Source organism: Poecilia latipinna, unplaced genomic scaffold (genome assembly GCF_001443285.1).
Source record: "Poecilia latipinna isolate Pla-1442-1.1 unplaced genomic scaffold, P_latipinna-1.0 Scaffold1146, whole genome shotgun sequence".
NCBI classification, from domain to species: domain Eukaryota; kingdom Metazoa; phylum Chordata; class Actinopteri; order Cyprinodontiformes; family Poeciliidae; genus Poecilia; species Poecilia latipinna.
The window spans coordinates 35,351-52,332 of NW_015113762.1; the positions used below are offsets into that span (position 1 = coordinate 35,351).

General features: G+C 37.4%; 1 protein-coding gene across 1 annotated transcript in view; it reads left to right on the top strand.

Moving 5' to 3' along the window:
- Positions 1-4,468: 4,468 nt before the first annotated feature.
- Positions 4,469-16,982, top strand: part of LOC106960020 (protein APCDD1) — a 25,694-nt gene continuing 13,180 nt past the window's right edge. The window contains exons 1-3 of the mRNA XM_015052927.1: positions 4,469-4,827; positions 12,911-13,082; positions 14,078-14,603. Of these exons, the coding sequence (XP_014908413.1) occupies positions 4,788-4,827; positions 12,911-13,082; positions 14,078-14,603 (738 nt within the window). The 5' untranslated portion in view covers positions 4,469-4,787. The remainder of the gene's footprint in view (positions 4,828-12,910; positions 13,083-14,077; positions 14,604-16,982) is intronic.

Below are 16,982 nucleotides of genomic sequence, written 5' to 3' on the forward strand. Positions count from 1 at the left end.
ATTTCAAGGAACACCGACACCTTCATCCTAAGGGACAGTTTATCCTTGACCCAGGGAGCTTTTTCTTCTTTCACAGGAGCTCCACACAATAGGATCTCTTATTGCACATTTTCTGATCCAGACCTCCCTCCTCTGTCTTCTCTCTCTGTTTCTCAGCTCCCATCCTGGATTGATTTAACTGTATAATATGTCTTGGAGGCAGCAGATGTTGGCTGTGTTGAAACTGAACTTGGAGCCAGCCGAGTTCTGGAGAACGTTCTCATGTTTGATTCAGTGATTTTATTGTAATTTTTTAAAAAGAACAATCACAGGTTTTCTGATGCGTTTAAGGCAAATTATCTATTTCTGTTTCAGGAAGCAGAAACTCATGAAAAGCAGATATTAGCAACATAATCTCCATGTATTTTGCTTCTAAAGAGTCAGATGTTACAACAGATCTCTTAAAGTTGTCTTCATCAACAGTTATTTTGGGTTTTTGAATATTTCTTTTGATGCTTTTTGTACTCAACCATGACTGCTTGATATGCGGTGTGTGCATGAAACAATGTTAAAACACAATGAAACCATAGAAACTTAAATGATGTGTCCAGATGGAAACAGAAGGGGGCCGAGATATCATCCTGTGTCAGTATATTTTCTGACTTGCATGTGACCCTGAAGGTTTATCCACTTCATGTTGCTCAGCAACCTCTGCTCCTGCAGACCCATTTCTGACACTCTTATGTGGCTCTGGTTTGGTTCCCCTTGCTTGTTTTCTACTAATCTGATGGATCCAAGTAGATTTATTTGTCCTGTATACTGATTTTAGATCCCCTTCAATAGCAGAGTGCCAAAAAAAATCGATTCACATAAGAATCGGGATTTTTGTTTCTACGGTTCTGAGTTGATTTAAAATGTCCCCGAAATCGATTTTGAAAAATAAAACAAAGCTGTCGGCTCCGTTTTGTAACTACAGGGTGTTCTGACATCACCACGCAGCCGTTACTGGAACGTGCGCATGCGCGAAAAGCACCAAAACAAAGAGGAAGCTTTTAAAATAAGGCGATTCCACTAGCCAAAAGCAAATATATTTAGTGTTTTTGAAAAATACTGGTCTCAACAGTAGAGTTTGACTAAAGATACTGAGCATCAAAATCAAGAAATGACAGTAGTGCAGCATTAATGGATGCGAGTTAAAATCTAATAAAGAAGAAGTTCAACCAGCCTGTCTTCTTTGAAAGCAAACATTTGGACAGTTGGATTAATTTTGGTTTTAACCGAATGCCAGAGAAGACCGCGCTTGACATGAGCTTCACTCAGTGAACTGTTAGCAAAATTAAGATTTAACACTACGGAAACACCGCCAATGAACAGGGCAAAGCTACAGCTGAGCCAAGGTACGTCATACGTTACGCAAACGTTTGTTGCCATGTTTAGCAACGAAATGCGCTCCGACGACAATATTGATACTTTACAGAAAATAGTCCTCTTCCAATAAATGAAAAAATAGCGTCCAATATCAGGCTTTTGTATCCACAAAAGACATAAAACGGGAGTTTTGTATTATGTGCATTTTTGTGATTCTGCACTAAATAACTACACAGTCTATCAAATGGCTAAAAACATCTGGATGAAGATTGCAACGCCATTGTCCGAACTCCATGACTGTTTCAGTGATTACATCTTATCCTGGCTTAATATTTAAAACTTGATATATGCCAAAAAGACACTTTAATGTTTCATTTAGTTATTTTGTCTTTCGCTCCACTAAAAAGTGTGGTGTGTGCGTTTATATTGAGTCTCAAAAGAGAACCATCTTCACTACAGTTGCACGATATTTGGGGTATTCTAAGTTTGTACGTCCAATGACTAAAATTTTTCTCTTTCAATGTGTTTTCTTAATATGTACAAGAAGAGGTGAAAAATATTCCTTTATTGATTCAGGATGAGCTGTTTTAGGGCTTTAAACCTAAATAAGCTGCTGCAGGCCACGCCCCCCAGCTCAATGTTTACACTCACATGTGAAAATGACTACAAGCAGATGCGCTATTATACAACCGTACATCTTTGAAAAGCAAAAGTGGGGCCTCCTGCACAATCAACAAGAATGGTAAGTCAACAACAAAACAACTCATCTTTTCCAGCAGCCATTGTACAGCACATGCAGCAGTAAAAATCAGCGGACCAAAAGTGCTGGAGCTCAGCTTGGGTGACTAGGTAACGAACAAGAGCCCGCCGACTGTGACTTAATAATCTGGGGGTTTTTGAAACGGCTCATTTGCCAGACACCAGAAAACATTAACTTGCTGCCAAACAATGTCTGGGTGTGTTTTCTTTAAGCGCTTGGTCTGTTTGTAGAAGCAGCTGAGACCCAAATGTAAGTACAAAAACACGCAAAAAGTGAATTTTGCATAGTAGGTCCCCCTTTAACATATCATAACTCAGTGGAACTTTTATACTCGACGTGCGCCACTCCCTCCTCATTCCGCCTTTTACGGCACCCTGCAGACATGATGCGAGGGTCTCCAGCGAGACTCGAAGAAAACAGAAAACAGCAAAGTCATCCAGTTCTTCAGAACGCCGGCTTAATAAGAAACAGAGAGACAGCAGCTTTGAAATGTCCCCGCACACATTCGTCTCCGCTGGCATGTTTGGCGACACTAATGAAGACGGCTTAATGCGAAAAACATGTTGGAGAGAAATCCATCAATCAGAGGCAAACTCATAATCAGCACAACTGAGTTTCTGTGACACTGTTTGACCCGAATGCAGCAGGTTTTCGGGTGGCTTACCGTCCCTTTGAGTGACTTTGACTATCAAAGCCGCCTCATTTCCACCTCATGTAGATCTCATTCCTGCTGCAGCACAAAGAGGGTGCAGCGATGCTTTGATTGGCCACAGACGACAACAGAGGGGTCAGCACAGCAGAACAAGCCTCCAGCCTCTCCTCAATGCAGAGCTTCTTATTAATACCCCTCGTGGGCTTCCTTCTAAATCCAGCGTTTGTCCGGATCTTGCTCAACAGCTTTTCCGGTGAAGGAGAAAAGAAGGACTTTGTAGGCTTGGAATCAGTCTCCCAGAGCGAGGATCCAGGATTAGAGCAAAAGAGCAAACACCGTGGAGCGTAGCAAGGACAAAGGAAGGCGGCAATGAGGGGTTTAAGACTCCAAACAATGGAAATTAATTAGAAGTCCCTCAGAGGAGCTTTGCTCTTCTGATTAAGGAGGAGGAGGATTAGAGGTTAAGCACATGAAATACTGTTTTTGAATTGGTGGGGCCTCTGTCTCCCGGACTTCAGTGAAAACATGCACTTAGACCTCACATTGCAAACAATATCCCAGCGCCGTATCGCACAAAATGTGTTTGGATCAGAAACAGAAGATAAAATCCACTTCTTTACACAGTTGTGCCTTAAATCAGGGGTGCCCAAAGTGTGGCCCGTGGGCCACTTGTGGCCCTTGAAGTGTTTTTTTGCGGCCGCTAAATGTAATTCAAGAGTGGTGCAAATTTGCCTGTTTTTTAAACGTGAGAGTCATGCACAAAAAAATCAAATGGAAAATGCAAGCTAACATAAAAAAAAATATCCTATAAAAATANGNGAGAAAAGTAATAAAATTATGACAATAAAGTCAAAATAATACAATAAAGTTGTATTAGTTATATGAGAATAAAGTCATGATATTACAACTTGATTCTTGAAATATTATGACTTCATTCTCATTATTACTATTTTTATTCTGTTATTTTGAGTTTATTTTTGTAATATGATTTTATTCATGAAAAACTATGACTTCCTTTTCATATTCCAACTTTATTCTCATAATTTTACTTTCTATTTTTTTTCTTAGTATGGCCTAGTATTCCTCTTTTCTAAGCTTTTTGTCTTTCAGTTTAATTTTATATTATATACAATCACAAACATCCAGCAACTTTTACTCAAATCACTCATGGGTCTAAGTAAAGATAAATACAGCAAGAATTTTCAACTAAAGACATGTATGCAGTATTTTTTCCAACCATAGACAAATAATGTTTTAATTCAATAAAAATGTCCTCTGAATTTTTATTAAGCCAATTTTATTTATTTTTTACTTGTTTTAAATGTTTGTTTGTTTGTTTGTTTTATACATCTTTTGCTTCTGTGTGCTTTTCAATCAGCATTTTTATAGGAATAATTTGTTTTTTTCAAATGCCACAATATATTAAGCCAAGCAACTAATTAATTAAGATGCATGTGTCAATTAAAATTTGATTGTGTATTTCAGTTCGAATTTAACTTATCGAATTCAGGCACATTTGGACTTCCATAGGATGGTCACAAGTCGATAGCCCTGCACTTTAAACAGCAAATATTGTGCTTTTTTTGTCTGTGCCGCCACAGAAACATATATACCATTTCCCCGTCACAGTCTGGACCTCAAATGGGGCACTAAAGTACAACCTCCACGCCCCTCGAGTCTCTCCTCGGGCGGGGCGATGACTCCGGTGTCTGGACTAAGTTTTTAAACACTCCTCCGGGCCGCAGGATGCATGAAGGACGCGAACATCCACCGAGCTGCCTCATTTAAAACGCTGCAGCGCTGAAAAGCGTTTGGACTCGCTTTTGGTTTCTATGTGCGCTTATTTTCCTGCGAACCTTGGATGGTTTTTATTTCTTGCCCACCCGGAGGTTTACTTTCTGCCATGATGCTCGAATTTCGCAGGAGAATTTGCTCCAAACTCTGGATTAAACCGGGATTTCTGCGGGAATAACTAAAGAGGAAACAGAGCAAACCTGTTTAGTCAGAAGCTGCTTTCAGGCTGCAGAAATGGAGCTTACTCCTGCAGTGTTTCTTGTTGCATTTTTAGGTAAGAAACTTTATTTTTATTCACTTTTATTTTTGATTTATCTTGACTATCTGCAACAAAGAGGCTTGAATTTCCTCCTTTATCCACCTGTAATCCCCGGAGGTTAATATGTGCAGAAACTTAGAAATCATTCAAAAAGTGAAGCTTGTGTGTTGTAATAATTCATTGCATTCAGAGATGTTATTTAAAAAGTTAATTTATACTGAAATGCTCATGAAACTCATAAAAAAAATCTTTTGAAACAAAATGTTACTGTGGCTAACACAGTAATAATGAAGATTGCTGGGCTGGTTCTCCAGTAGACCTCCACAAGCAGGCTAAGCCACAAAAAGTAATTGCTAAAGAGAGCTGTATCCAAGTATGTTAATGGGAAATTTAGTGGAAGGAAAAAATGTGTTGGCAAAATGTGCACAAACAGAAACTATCTTACAGAAACAGTGACAAATTGTTAGCCATTATTGTTCAAACTTCATTGGGACTTAAGTTTTGATGCCTTGAAATGCTGGTTAATTCATGTTTACATAATAAATAAACTTCATCTCCACCTTGTTTAACGTCCCTTGGCTGTCAAGCGCCTGTTTCATATATTATTTGGGCAAATAATCCTAATCTCAGTGATTCAATGTAGAATATTGTTGTTTTATTTTGTATTATAGACCATGTATCTCTCTCTCTCTCTCTCTCATATATATATATATATATATATATATATATATATATATATATATATATATATATATATATATTTATATGTCAAGAGCAAGATGAGACTCCAAATCCAACAATGCAAAGCCCCATAAGATTTTCTGAAGTATGTGTTTAAAATAACATTGTACAATTCAAAACTCTCTATTCCAATAATCTTGGTATCAAAATTACAGCAGCTGCTATAGTTTCAGAGAAAATAAGGATAGAACATAAAATAATAATTTGGATACTTTTGCCACTCGAAAAGTTTTCTGCATTATACAGTATATAAACCTTTTAGAAATATCACTAATAAGGCTATGGACATTCGTAAACCATAGATCCACATTACCTGTGCAAAGATTGATAACATGGAGATTAAAATAAAGCAAATTTACAGAAGTTTCAGTAAAAAAAACAAAACAAAAACAAATGGCGTTTTGCCATTGACACCATCTACAAAGTGGGGATTTCCTGTGTTTTTACTTAGTAAACTTATATTTACATGTCTAAAATTGATTTTTAAAAAACTCTAATCATAATTGAACAGTAAGATTATTATTTGACTCCAATTCAAGTGTAGTTTTTGGAAATTCTGTGTAAAAAGTAAAACAAATCTACTCACTTTTTTGTGGGGAAAAAAAGAAAGCCCCTCAAATCCATACTTTTTTTTTTTTTGCACTTCTGGAACTCCCTACAATGCCTTTTTGATGAAGGTTCATGGTCACTGGCGTCTGTCCCGCAGTCCCAAATGCTTCCTGCTCAACTGCTCAACTCAAACGCTTTTAATCAGCTTCTAGCCAAGAGTCTGGCGTTTCCACGGCTACCAACGGCTCCGCGGTCTCCATGGTTACCAAATATGTTTGTGTCACTGAGTGGAGCGCAGTAATTCATGTAAAACGAGCCCCCTGACTCAGCATTTAGTGCAGTACATAGGCATTTTTTTCCACCAAGCTGACATATTTGTACTCAAAATCTCTTTTATTAGTAATATGTAAGATTAAAATCTTCTAAAAAACTTAATTAACCACAAAAAAAATTGGCTGGAATATGTCAGTTTGTGTGTGATTTAACCTTTGAATTGAGCTACAGCAGTAAACCAGCGATTGTTGCACCTGTTTATCAGCAGGTTTGAATAATAACGCCTCCTCAGTGAGTTATGTTGGAAGGTCAGAGGGCATCACCAGGCCTCCCTCGAGCTGTTCTGCAGATGAAAGCTCTGCGGGTTAAGAGCCACTTTAAACATCCGTTCCTGATAAAAACCCGTGTCTGAGCGGCGCTGGATTATGGGCCCGCCGTTGACCCGCTCCATCTGCTGCAGATGACAGTACAAAGCAGCGTTTTGGCAGCAAACTTAAAGAACTGCTGGAGATAAAAAGGACGCCTCGGCGTTCCACTTATTCTTAAGTGCGTTTAAGTGTCTTAAAGTCTCAATTAAGTGGTGTGTTATTGCAGGTTAGAGCATTTTCATTGTGGCAACAAAAATGCTCTGTCAGTGTGGATTACAGTGTGCTGGAAATTTATTGGAGGAGAAAAACCTCAGAGCTCAAATGCAGAGTGTTTATAAAAACAGAAATGGAAGATTAACAGACTGTGAAATCATATTTTCATGAACCTTTAAATAGGGCTGGATAATATGACTTAAGAATAATGGATCCAATTCCCAATTTTAATCCATTTTCTTGCTGTTTTTTCCAAAAACGAAATGACAGAAATATTTTTAAAAAGTGGCTTTTCTTTCAATCTTTTCTTTCTTTCTGTGAGTCGTTCAATGTAGTATTAGGGCCAGGGAATATTATTTTTTGTTGAATTTCAGGAAGATAGCCATCACAGAATAAAGATGCAATTTTACCAAGAGAATGTATTAAAATTACAAGAAAAAAGTTGTTTAATGGAAAAAGGCACAGATAATAGATTTTTGCTATTTTTTGTTAAGGAGTTTTCATAAAATTTCATTCCTTCTAATAATATTTGGACTTTATTGTCACATAACTTTATTCTTGTCACATTTTGACTTTATTTTTGTTTTTAAAAATTAAAAAAAAACAACTGCCTGATGCTTATATTTTGTCCTATTCTTGATTTAAATTCAAATTCCAAATAAATAAATAAATAGCTGTAAAATAAGTTTGTGAAAACAAGATGGCCGCCCTGGGTGCGATGACATCACTCTGAATGATGGAAACACATTAGTGACGCAAAATTCCACAATTTTCCAAGAATGAAATCTTCAAAAAGCAAAACTATCCAACGAAGAAATATAAAAAACGTTGCTGTAATCTATCCTTTATGTTGTATAATGAAAACACCAAACATTTGACCTTTTATTACTTTAGTTGTTTTAAAGTACCTAGATTTGGTTAAAAAAAAATTTTAAAAAAAGAAATCTGATGCTGCATATTTGATAGGAACGCCGAGAGACTGAAATCAGTCATTTGAGCCCAAATTAATCTTTTTAGACAATGTTATTTTAGTCCGCACTAACTGAATTTGAGTCTAAATGGGGCTTAACCTGTCAGATTTCATAAAAGCAGAGAAGTTTCAGCTGAAGTGGTTTTCTGAGACCAAACACCCAGCAGCCAGAGAAGCATCTGTTTCAGTGCAAACACGTGTTAAAGATGGGAGAGGAGGGTTTTATCCCAGCATGAGCCTCGTATTGACATTAACGTGGTAAAATTAGATTTTTAGCTTTTATGTCTTACTTCTGTTGTTAAAGTTACGTTTTTTTTGTGTGTGTGTGTGTGTTCATTTTAATCCAGAACAGAAATTTTAATATTCCAGCTGCTTTGGCGTAAAAGGTAAACTCATTCATGCTTATAATTTGCATCAAAATAATAAAAACCAGACAAACATCTGCATGTTTTGTTCTGTAGTAAGTGCAAATACATATTCAAATTTTAATTGACATTTGCAGCTAAATTCACAGATTATATTGTGGCACTTTTCAGATAATTATTGCTATAAAAATGTTGATTAAAACAACTAGGAAGCAAAAAATGTCTGAAAACAAAAAAACACTCAAAACAAGTAAAATATGGTTAAAAAAAAAAAACTGACTTCATAAAAATTCAGAGTAAATTTTTTATTTAAAGAAAATGGCATGTAGACTTCTGGTGACCCCAGGAACCTTTTTTTTTAATTTTTTATTTACATGTTAGAAATTATAATGACACAAAACTTTTTGTGCTGCACAAATGTAGCACAGTTGATTTTCTCTGTATTGTGTTTGATTTTGTAAACGTGGACTTGCTGGTTGACCTTTGTTGACCTCTGGAAACATTTACTAATATTTTTAAAATGATATTGATGATATTTTAGTCTGGTCAGTTTTAAGGCCTCCTTTCAGAATGAGATGTTTTAGGGCCTCCTGTCACTTTAAATCTGAATAAGCTGCTGTTAGCCACGCCCACAAATCAATGTTCACACAATTATACAACAGTACATCTTTGAAAAGCAAAAGTGGAGCCTCCTGCACAACCAACAAGAATGCAGCAAGTGGTTTCTGAATGGGAAATCAACAACAAAACAGACCAGTTGACCAAGTGTACTGGAGCTCAGCTTGGGTTGCTAGGTAACGGGCTGGAGTTGCTAGGTAACATTGTGTCTCAATAATTGGGAACGGCTCATTATCCAGACATCAGAAAACATGAACTTATTGCCAAGAAACGGCTGTGTGGATTTTTTTTAAGTGCTAGAGCTGTTTTTAGAAGCAGTTGAGACCCAAATGGAAAATACAAAAACATGAAAAATGTGGATTTTACACATCAGGTCCCCTTTAAAGAAAGTCAGTTGAACTCCAGTAGAGTCTAAATATTGCCAATAAATTAAATATTTTGAAGTTGGTCTTACTTTCTCTCTGCTCTCAGATAAAACAAACAAAAGTCCTTTGTGTGGCTCCCACTCCAGCTCTTTGGATTTTTTTATTTTTTTTGTCTCGGCTGCTGTCAGAGCTCCCAGTGCTCTTACCTCACCAGTGGGATCAGGCCAACTGGAAATGTTCACTGTGGTTTAGGGCTCTGGGAGTTTTGTGGTCACTTTGATTCGAGGTACAGTGCAGCAGCTTGGGAAAGCAGCAGCAGAGAAACATCTCAGTTGTTATGATTATTGCCTTAATGAAGGGAGAGGTTAAAAAAGATGGCGCTCCACTCTCCGGTGCAGCCGTCACCTGAGGAAGACGCATGAGACTTCAAACAGGGAACATATCGGCTCCTTATAATCATTTTCTCATTCATCTCCCAGTCGGTCTGGTTCCCATTTGGGAGCTGGTTCACATTTGGCTTTAACGTAAAAAGATTTGTTACTCTGATTTAAAACTAGTTCACATCTCATTATGATGCTGAGATTTTTAGTAGGTTTGGACGGTGCTGCTAACTTTAGATCGCAGCTCAAGGAGATAAATTAGGCAAAATACCTCACTTATTTGCCAGGAAATAAGATTAGATGCTTCAGATGACAGGGAAGTAAAAAATAGGGAATTTTCTTAAAGATATGTCAAGTACTTACTTATATTTATCTACCAACCCTGAATTGGAGTATGTAGATTATTTACTTTGGATCAACATTATTAGCTTTTTCTTCTTTTGCTCTTTCCTTTGGTTTGTTATTTTGTTTGTATTTCCTTTTAATTCCTGTAAAGCACTTTGTATTGCCTGATTGCTGAAAATGTCCTATATAAATAAAATTACCTTTACCTTTATGGCTGAAATGATTTAATGTGATGAATCGATTACTATAATAATTGTCAACTAATTTAGTAATTGATTAATCATTAGAGTATGCAGCCTAAAAAAATCAATTTGGTAGAATAACAACATACTCAGAGCGGTAATTAAATAAAAACTGTACAGAAAATGTATGAATTTTGCATAAAAACAACCTTTGTCTTAAATTATGCTCCACCTAAAACTCCTCAACCAACATAGCTTCAGCTTCATCAGAAAAAAAATGCTATTAAGAACCTTTTCAATGCAATTGTTAATCAGATAATCTCAAAAATAGTCAATAATCATCCATACACTGTATTGATAAGTCAGGCAGAAAGAGCTAATCTTTTGTTGATGTTATTAGTAGAGTTTAGCATTTCCTACAAATGATAAAACATTAAATTACTAATGTATTGATGCATATTTTATGTAAAAAAAAAAAATAAGTGGTTAAATGGAAAATCTGCGGAACGTGCGATTTTTAAAAACAGATTAACCATCAGAGCAATCAACAGAATAATCAACTTAAATAACTGTTTTAATGAAAACTAATAAAATGATTGTAATCGATTATTGATATGTGCTTATTTCTGTTGCATTGCTGATGTCAGTCACGTTTATTTTTATAGCATTTTGAGCAACAAGGCAGTTCCAAGTGCTTTACATCATAAAAACAGAAGAAGAAGAAGTCATAAAATCAATATACAGTCAATCGTGAAACATTTTGACGATGCCATGTTTGCATCTGATTGGCTCTGGTACCAGAAGCTCCCAGTTTGACTTCCATACTGTGTTTTAATTTACCCACTTTAATATTTTATATTTTCTCTCAGTCACTTACAGTTCAGTTTATCAGATTTCAGTCAGCTTTATTACCATGATGAGGACAATTCAGTTACTTTATTTGTCCCTAAAGGAAATTAAATGTTATCATAACTGGAGATTAACAGTCTTTGTGGAAGTGGACTAGTTCAGGGCATTATGAGTAAATACAACTCACAAATCTAGCGCTACAGGAAGAAATGGCTCTTTGACCAAAGACAAAAAAGAAATCTCACACGAGTTCATGTTTGTTTACATTTTGTGAAAAAGGAAAGGAAGAAAGTTGTGTCTTCTTCAGAGGTTTTCCTGTCATTTCCTTCAATGGTTCTTAGTGCAGCGCCTCCAGAGGCGAGGAGGGGAACAGGCTTTTCAAAGGGTTTGGTTTGTTTGCCTCAGTGCAGGGTGAAAGAGAACCACAGTGGCTGAAAATGTCACAAATGTTACAACTTTGGTCCCCAACTGAACCAAATTTACCGGCTTATGAGGTGTGAAAACACTTAGTTTAGATTAACATTGTCATTATTTGTGTTTTCTGAAATGGTTTGCAGGCGTGAACAACACAGAGTCCAGCTTCTTAAAACCATATTGTGTTTTGTTTTTTAAATTTTTCAGGCCAATTTGGTGTCAAACAGCTGGAGGCAGCTTTGGCTTTCTCTGGGCTTTTGGTTTCTTTTAATGAAATGGGGTTTTTTTCACGTTCTTGTCTCATTAGTCTCAAATTCCAGGGCATTGGATGATACTTCCAAGTGAGTTAGGACTGATAGAGTTTAGAGCCAAGTCTTCATATTTCAAGGTAGATTTTTATGATATGGGGTATTACATGGAATAAAACCTCAGAGGAATGTGCGCCTCAGGGCCGGTCTTTGTCTGTGGGCTTTGAAATGCTTTCATTTCCGACATTTTATCCTGACAGGCTCATTCCAGCACTGAGGTTATTGTTTTCCGTTTGGTTGGACGGAAAGCGGGCCAGCAGAACTCAGAAATGAAGCGTCCCACCTTTAAACTGTTTATTCATCATGATCAGACATATTTTCCATTTAGAAGAGGCGTCACTGATGTGTCTGCTTGGTTTAAGATGATTAAATTAAGAATTCAAAAGAAGTTCAAAGCAGCTCAGTCAATTAAAACCACGAGTAAAGCTTTAAACCGCTTTCATTTTTTGATCTCGCTCTAATTTACCTTTTATGAGTCCTGCACAGTTAATTTAGTAGATTATAAAACCCCAGAGTTGCTTTGAGCACTGGACGATAAGTCAATTTTATTGATTAATTGAGTTTTCTGTGTTTGAAGATTTAATTTTTGGAAAATCAGGGAGCTTTTTCACCAATTTACTCCTGGTGCTTCCATAGTTCATCGTAATGTCAGCACGCCAACGGCGGCCATCTTGTTTGACAATCATGTTTTACTATCTATTTGGATGTTGAGTATTAGAGCTAATTTACATTTTTTTATTTTTATTACCATTATAAAGTAGTAAGTTTATGAGAACTACACAAAAAATTTAAATAACACGGATCATGTTATGAAGTTATACTTTGGTTTAAGTTTTACAGCTAATACTTCATACTTAACAGAAATAGTTAATCTTTTAGCACATCAACAATAATTATTATTAGTAGCAGGACAATTATGCAAACAGCTGTGTTATTTTGAAGATTTTTTTCTCATGAAAGCAAATTTTAAGATATTTTTTTCTGATAACATTGCATTTTTTTCCTGCCAACATGACTATATTCTCATAATTAAATAAAAATTCTTGTAGCGTTTCCCTGACGCTTAGTTGTGTAACTCACAGAAGGGATGATTGATACCCAGATATTTTATTTCTAAGCCATTTCATTCAGCTCTGTGTTGTGTTGTTTTTCCCCCAGTTTGGGCTGAAGGCTCCTCTCTGCCTCACTCCAGTCATCGCTCTCTGAAGAAAACCTTCAGTCCTTCATCCAGAGACTCGCTGTGCAACCACATGCTGAAGCATCTCCACAACGGAGCCCGAATCACCGTGCAGATGCCTCCCAACGTGGAGGGCCACTGGGTGTCCACCAGGTCAGCTGCTTTTCCTGCTAGCTATTTTACACAAAGGTCTGAACTGGGCCTGCAAGTACTGATTATTTTAGCAATTTATTAATCTATTAATTATTCTGACATTCGATTCATTAGATTTTTTAAAAATGGCACATTCTACAAATTTTTATTTAACCACTTTAGCCTTTGTATAAGAAATATGTTAAAAGATTCAAATAGACAAGTAATTCAGTTCCTTTTAAAATAAGAAAATAAACATTTTGTTGCCTAAAATGCAGCAATGTAGCATTTTAGGCTACATAAATGCCTGAAATGCTTTATTTTAGCCAGTGAAATGCTAAATTACAGCTATCTTCCAAACTAGCATTTAGCTAGCTCCAAATGCTAATTTTTGGAAGGGTTAGCTAGCTTCCAAACTGAAGCTAGTTTTAGCTTCAACCAGACAAAGCTAAAACTCTCCAACTTGAGGAGTTTTGGGTAAAATGTATTTACAGACAAATAAGGTCTTTTTATCTTTAATACAAAATGTATATCTTTTAGCAAATGTCCTTTTTTTAGTCTGCCGTTTAACAGTTAATCAATTACTAATTTAGTTGATGATTATTTCAATAATTGATTAATCATGGTTAATCATTAATCGCTTCAGCCTGAAAACATTTAATTAAACATTTATTCATTTAATGGTGCATCTAATTAGTTATTTAAATAAATGTGTCCATCTAATTTTGACCCTTTTGGCCCTCCGTACTTACCTTCATAGCTCTGAGCAACGCATTAAAATATCACAAAGATTTAGTTTTAAGAAATGCCCTTTATTTTAGTCTGTATACTCCAGTTAACAATTAATCGATTTACTAAGTTGATCATTATTTCAATAATCAATTAATCACAATTAAACTGATTAATCGTTTCATGCCTAGTTTTAAATCATGCCCTGGGTAAAAATGTGGAATGTAATGTAACTTTGAACATGAACTTTCATGAGCTTCATGTGACTTCCTGTGTGTTTGTTGCAGCTGTGAGGTGAGACCTGGCCCGGGGTTTCTGACCCGATCCTACAGGTTTTACCCCAACAACACCTTCCAGGCCCACCAGTTCTACTACGAAGACAACCACTGCACCAAACCCACCTACACGCTTGTCATCAGCGGCCGCCTGCGCCTGCGCCAGGCCTCCTGGATAGTCCGGGGCGGCACAGAGGCAGATTACCAACTCCACCTGGTCCAGACTGTGCCTCACACCACCGCTAAGGCCAAAGAGCTGAGCGAGCGGCTCGGCCGCAGCTGCAGGGGGGCGACGAGGGGCCCCTGGGAGCCCGGCGTGATGTACGAGCTGTGGAACGAAGAGGGAGGCTTTGACTGCTCCAAAGAGCTGAACTTCACCATGCACGAACTGCAGCTGCTGCGGGTGGAGAAGCAGTACCTGCACCACAACCTGGACCACCTGGTGGAGGAGCTGTTTCTGGGGGACATCCACACCGAGCCGTCGCAGAGGCTCTACTACAAACCGTCCAGCTACCAGATCCCCCTGCAGAACGCCAAGGTTAGTTCTTTTAAAAAAACTAACAAAAAAGGGTGACCTGTGTTGTTTTGGGTCTTTATTTGGATATTTTTTAAAAATTTGATTATATCCTGTTAACTGAGAATTTACCTGCATTTCCATATTTAAAACTGGGGCATGTAACCTTTATAAATGTATTTGTTAAAACTGTCATTATGCTATGACAGAATAATATGAGTAATATGTGGAAAGATTGACCTCTGTCATCTCTTAGCGCTGTCAATCATGCTCAGGTACGACAATCATGTAATCATTCTCATGCTGCTTAATGTGCTAATGGCACAGAAACAACTTACTGTTCCAGGAAAATGTTTTTGCTACGTCATTAATAGATAAACAATGACGCTATTTATTCATAACTGAAGTAACTGTCTTGAATGTTAGTTCAAGCTAACTAGCATTCAGGCTAGTTAGCTAGTTAGCTAGGTGAATGATAACTAGCTTTCAACCCATGTTGGTTTGCACTGAAGCAAGCTGGGTTGAAAAGTAGTTAGCATTGAACCTAGTTAGCTTCAATACAAACCAGTTTTGAAGCTAACTAATATTGAAGCTACGAAGCTAACTTGAATGTAGTCTTCACTAAAAGATTAAAATCATGGACGGTTATTGTTTTCATTGGTAGATAACCAAAAATATTGTTTATTTGTAGATAAATAATGACACTGTTTATCCATAAACTAGCATTGAAGTGAGCATTCAAGTTAGCTTAAATGCTAACTTAGTGTGAAGGTAGTTCACACTAACTTGAATTTAGTCTTCGCTAAAAGTTAGCATGAATAATCAAGCTAACTGGCTTGAACATTCAAGACAGATTGGGAGAAGCTGTAGCCTAGCAAAGGGAATGGGGAGGATGTGAGGTGCATCTACACAAGCATGATTGACAGCGCTAACACCCACTCTGACTGGTTGTTTCTAGTTAGCAATGGCATAAGGCAGATGAGTTAAATCTTATCACAAATTTAATGTCATACTAAACTGTCATGACAACTTTAACAAATAAGTAAAAAACATTTTATATTAGTTACATACTGTATCTTTAAGGATTAAAATTAAAGTGTTCAAGAACTTATTTGTTGAATACCTTTAATATGTAGTTCAAATAAAATGAGGAAGGCTCTCCCTGGTGTCATTAAACGTCAGAAGACTCTCACTTTTCACCAACTTTTCCTCCTGCAAAGGAATTGCAGTCACTCTCCTCAAAGGTGAGTGCGTGGTGACTGTTGTGTCTGTCTCTGCTGTCCTCCTCCTCTTGTGCCTGTTCTCCGTCTCGTTCAGCAGAGTAGCAACTTGTGTGAAACGCAGCTAAAGAAAAAGAACAGCTGTATCATCACCATTTTTTAAGTACATTTTTGAAGTACCGCATTAAAAACTACTTCAAGTGAGTGTAAAAACTTCTCTGCAAAATTAGGGAAGTTATTTCAAATTTCACCATTTCCATCCAGTAAATGTAACTAAATAAATGTAACTAGTTCCTCCCCACCTCTGCCTTCTCGTCAGAGTGTATGTTAATATAAGCTAAGCAGAAACTGTGTTGATTTCATCTCAAATCCAAGATCTCTGTTGTGCTGACAGGATGTAATTTCTCTGTTTACGTTGCTGAACAGGAGTTTCCCTGCTGGCTACAAACTCCTGAATGATGTTTTCACTGTCACAGTCCGCTAAGATTACAATGAAATCCTGCTGGAGTCGGCTATCTAAATAAATACCCCTTTCCACCGGGATAATGGGCTTCGGTGTTGCAGATCAGAGCACAAACAGAGCGTGGAAGGATCACACGGTCTCCCCTGTTGAGCCGAAAAGACCACAGCCATACTGACACTCCTTTGACCTGAAGAGGCGCAGTGTGAAGCTGGGGAATTTCTCTGGGACCAATTAAAACGCGCCGCATTCGTAGAATCTGGAGTCGCGTTAAATACTCCAGAAAACTGGGTCTGGTTTCAGGCGCCTTTCAGGCTCGAGACAAAGAGTGTGTCCAAACCTGAACCTGGTTTAGACTCGGTTCAGTCATGAACACCCAGAGGAAGTTAATTAGCCTTGAAGTGAAAGGAGCAGTAATATGTAAAACTGACTTTTTTGAGCTTTATAATGTTATCCACTCATCAAAAACACACCTGGAGTGTTGAGAAATCCTTTAATCTCCATGGCAACCATTCAGCTGTGGAAAACGCCTGGGTAGACCAAGCTCCGCCTCCAAGGTGCAGCTCCTCCCATGAAACTTCTGCCTTACAGAACCACTCCGTCCTTCAGCTCCCTCAGATTAGCCAGCAGCAATTAGCAAACACCTGGTGGAACATCTGCTGAGCTCATTATACGAGCTACTTCTTCATGAAACGTTGATTTAAAAAAAACAACAAAAAACGT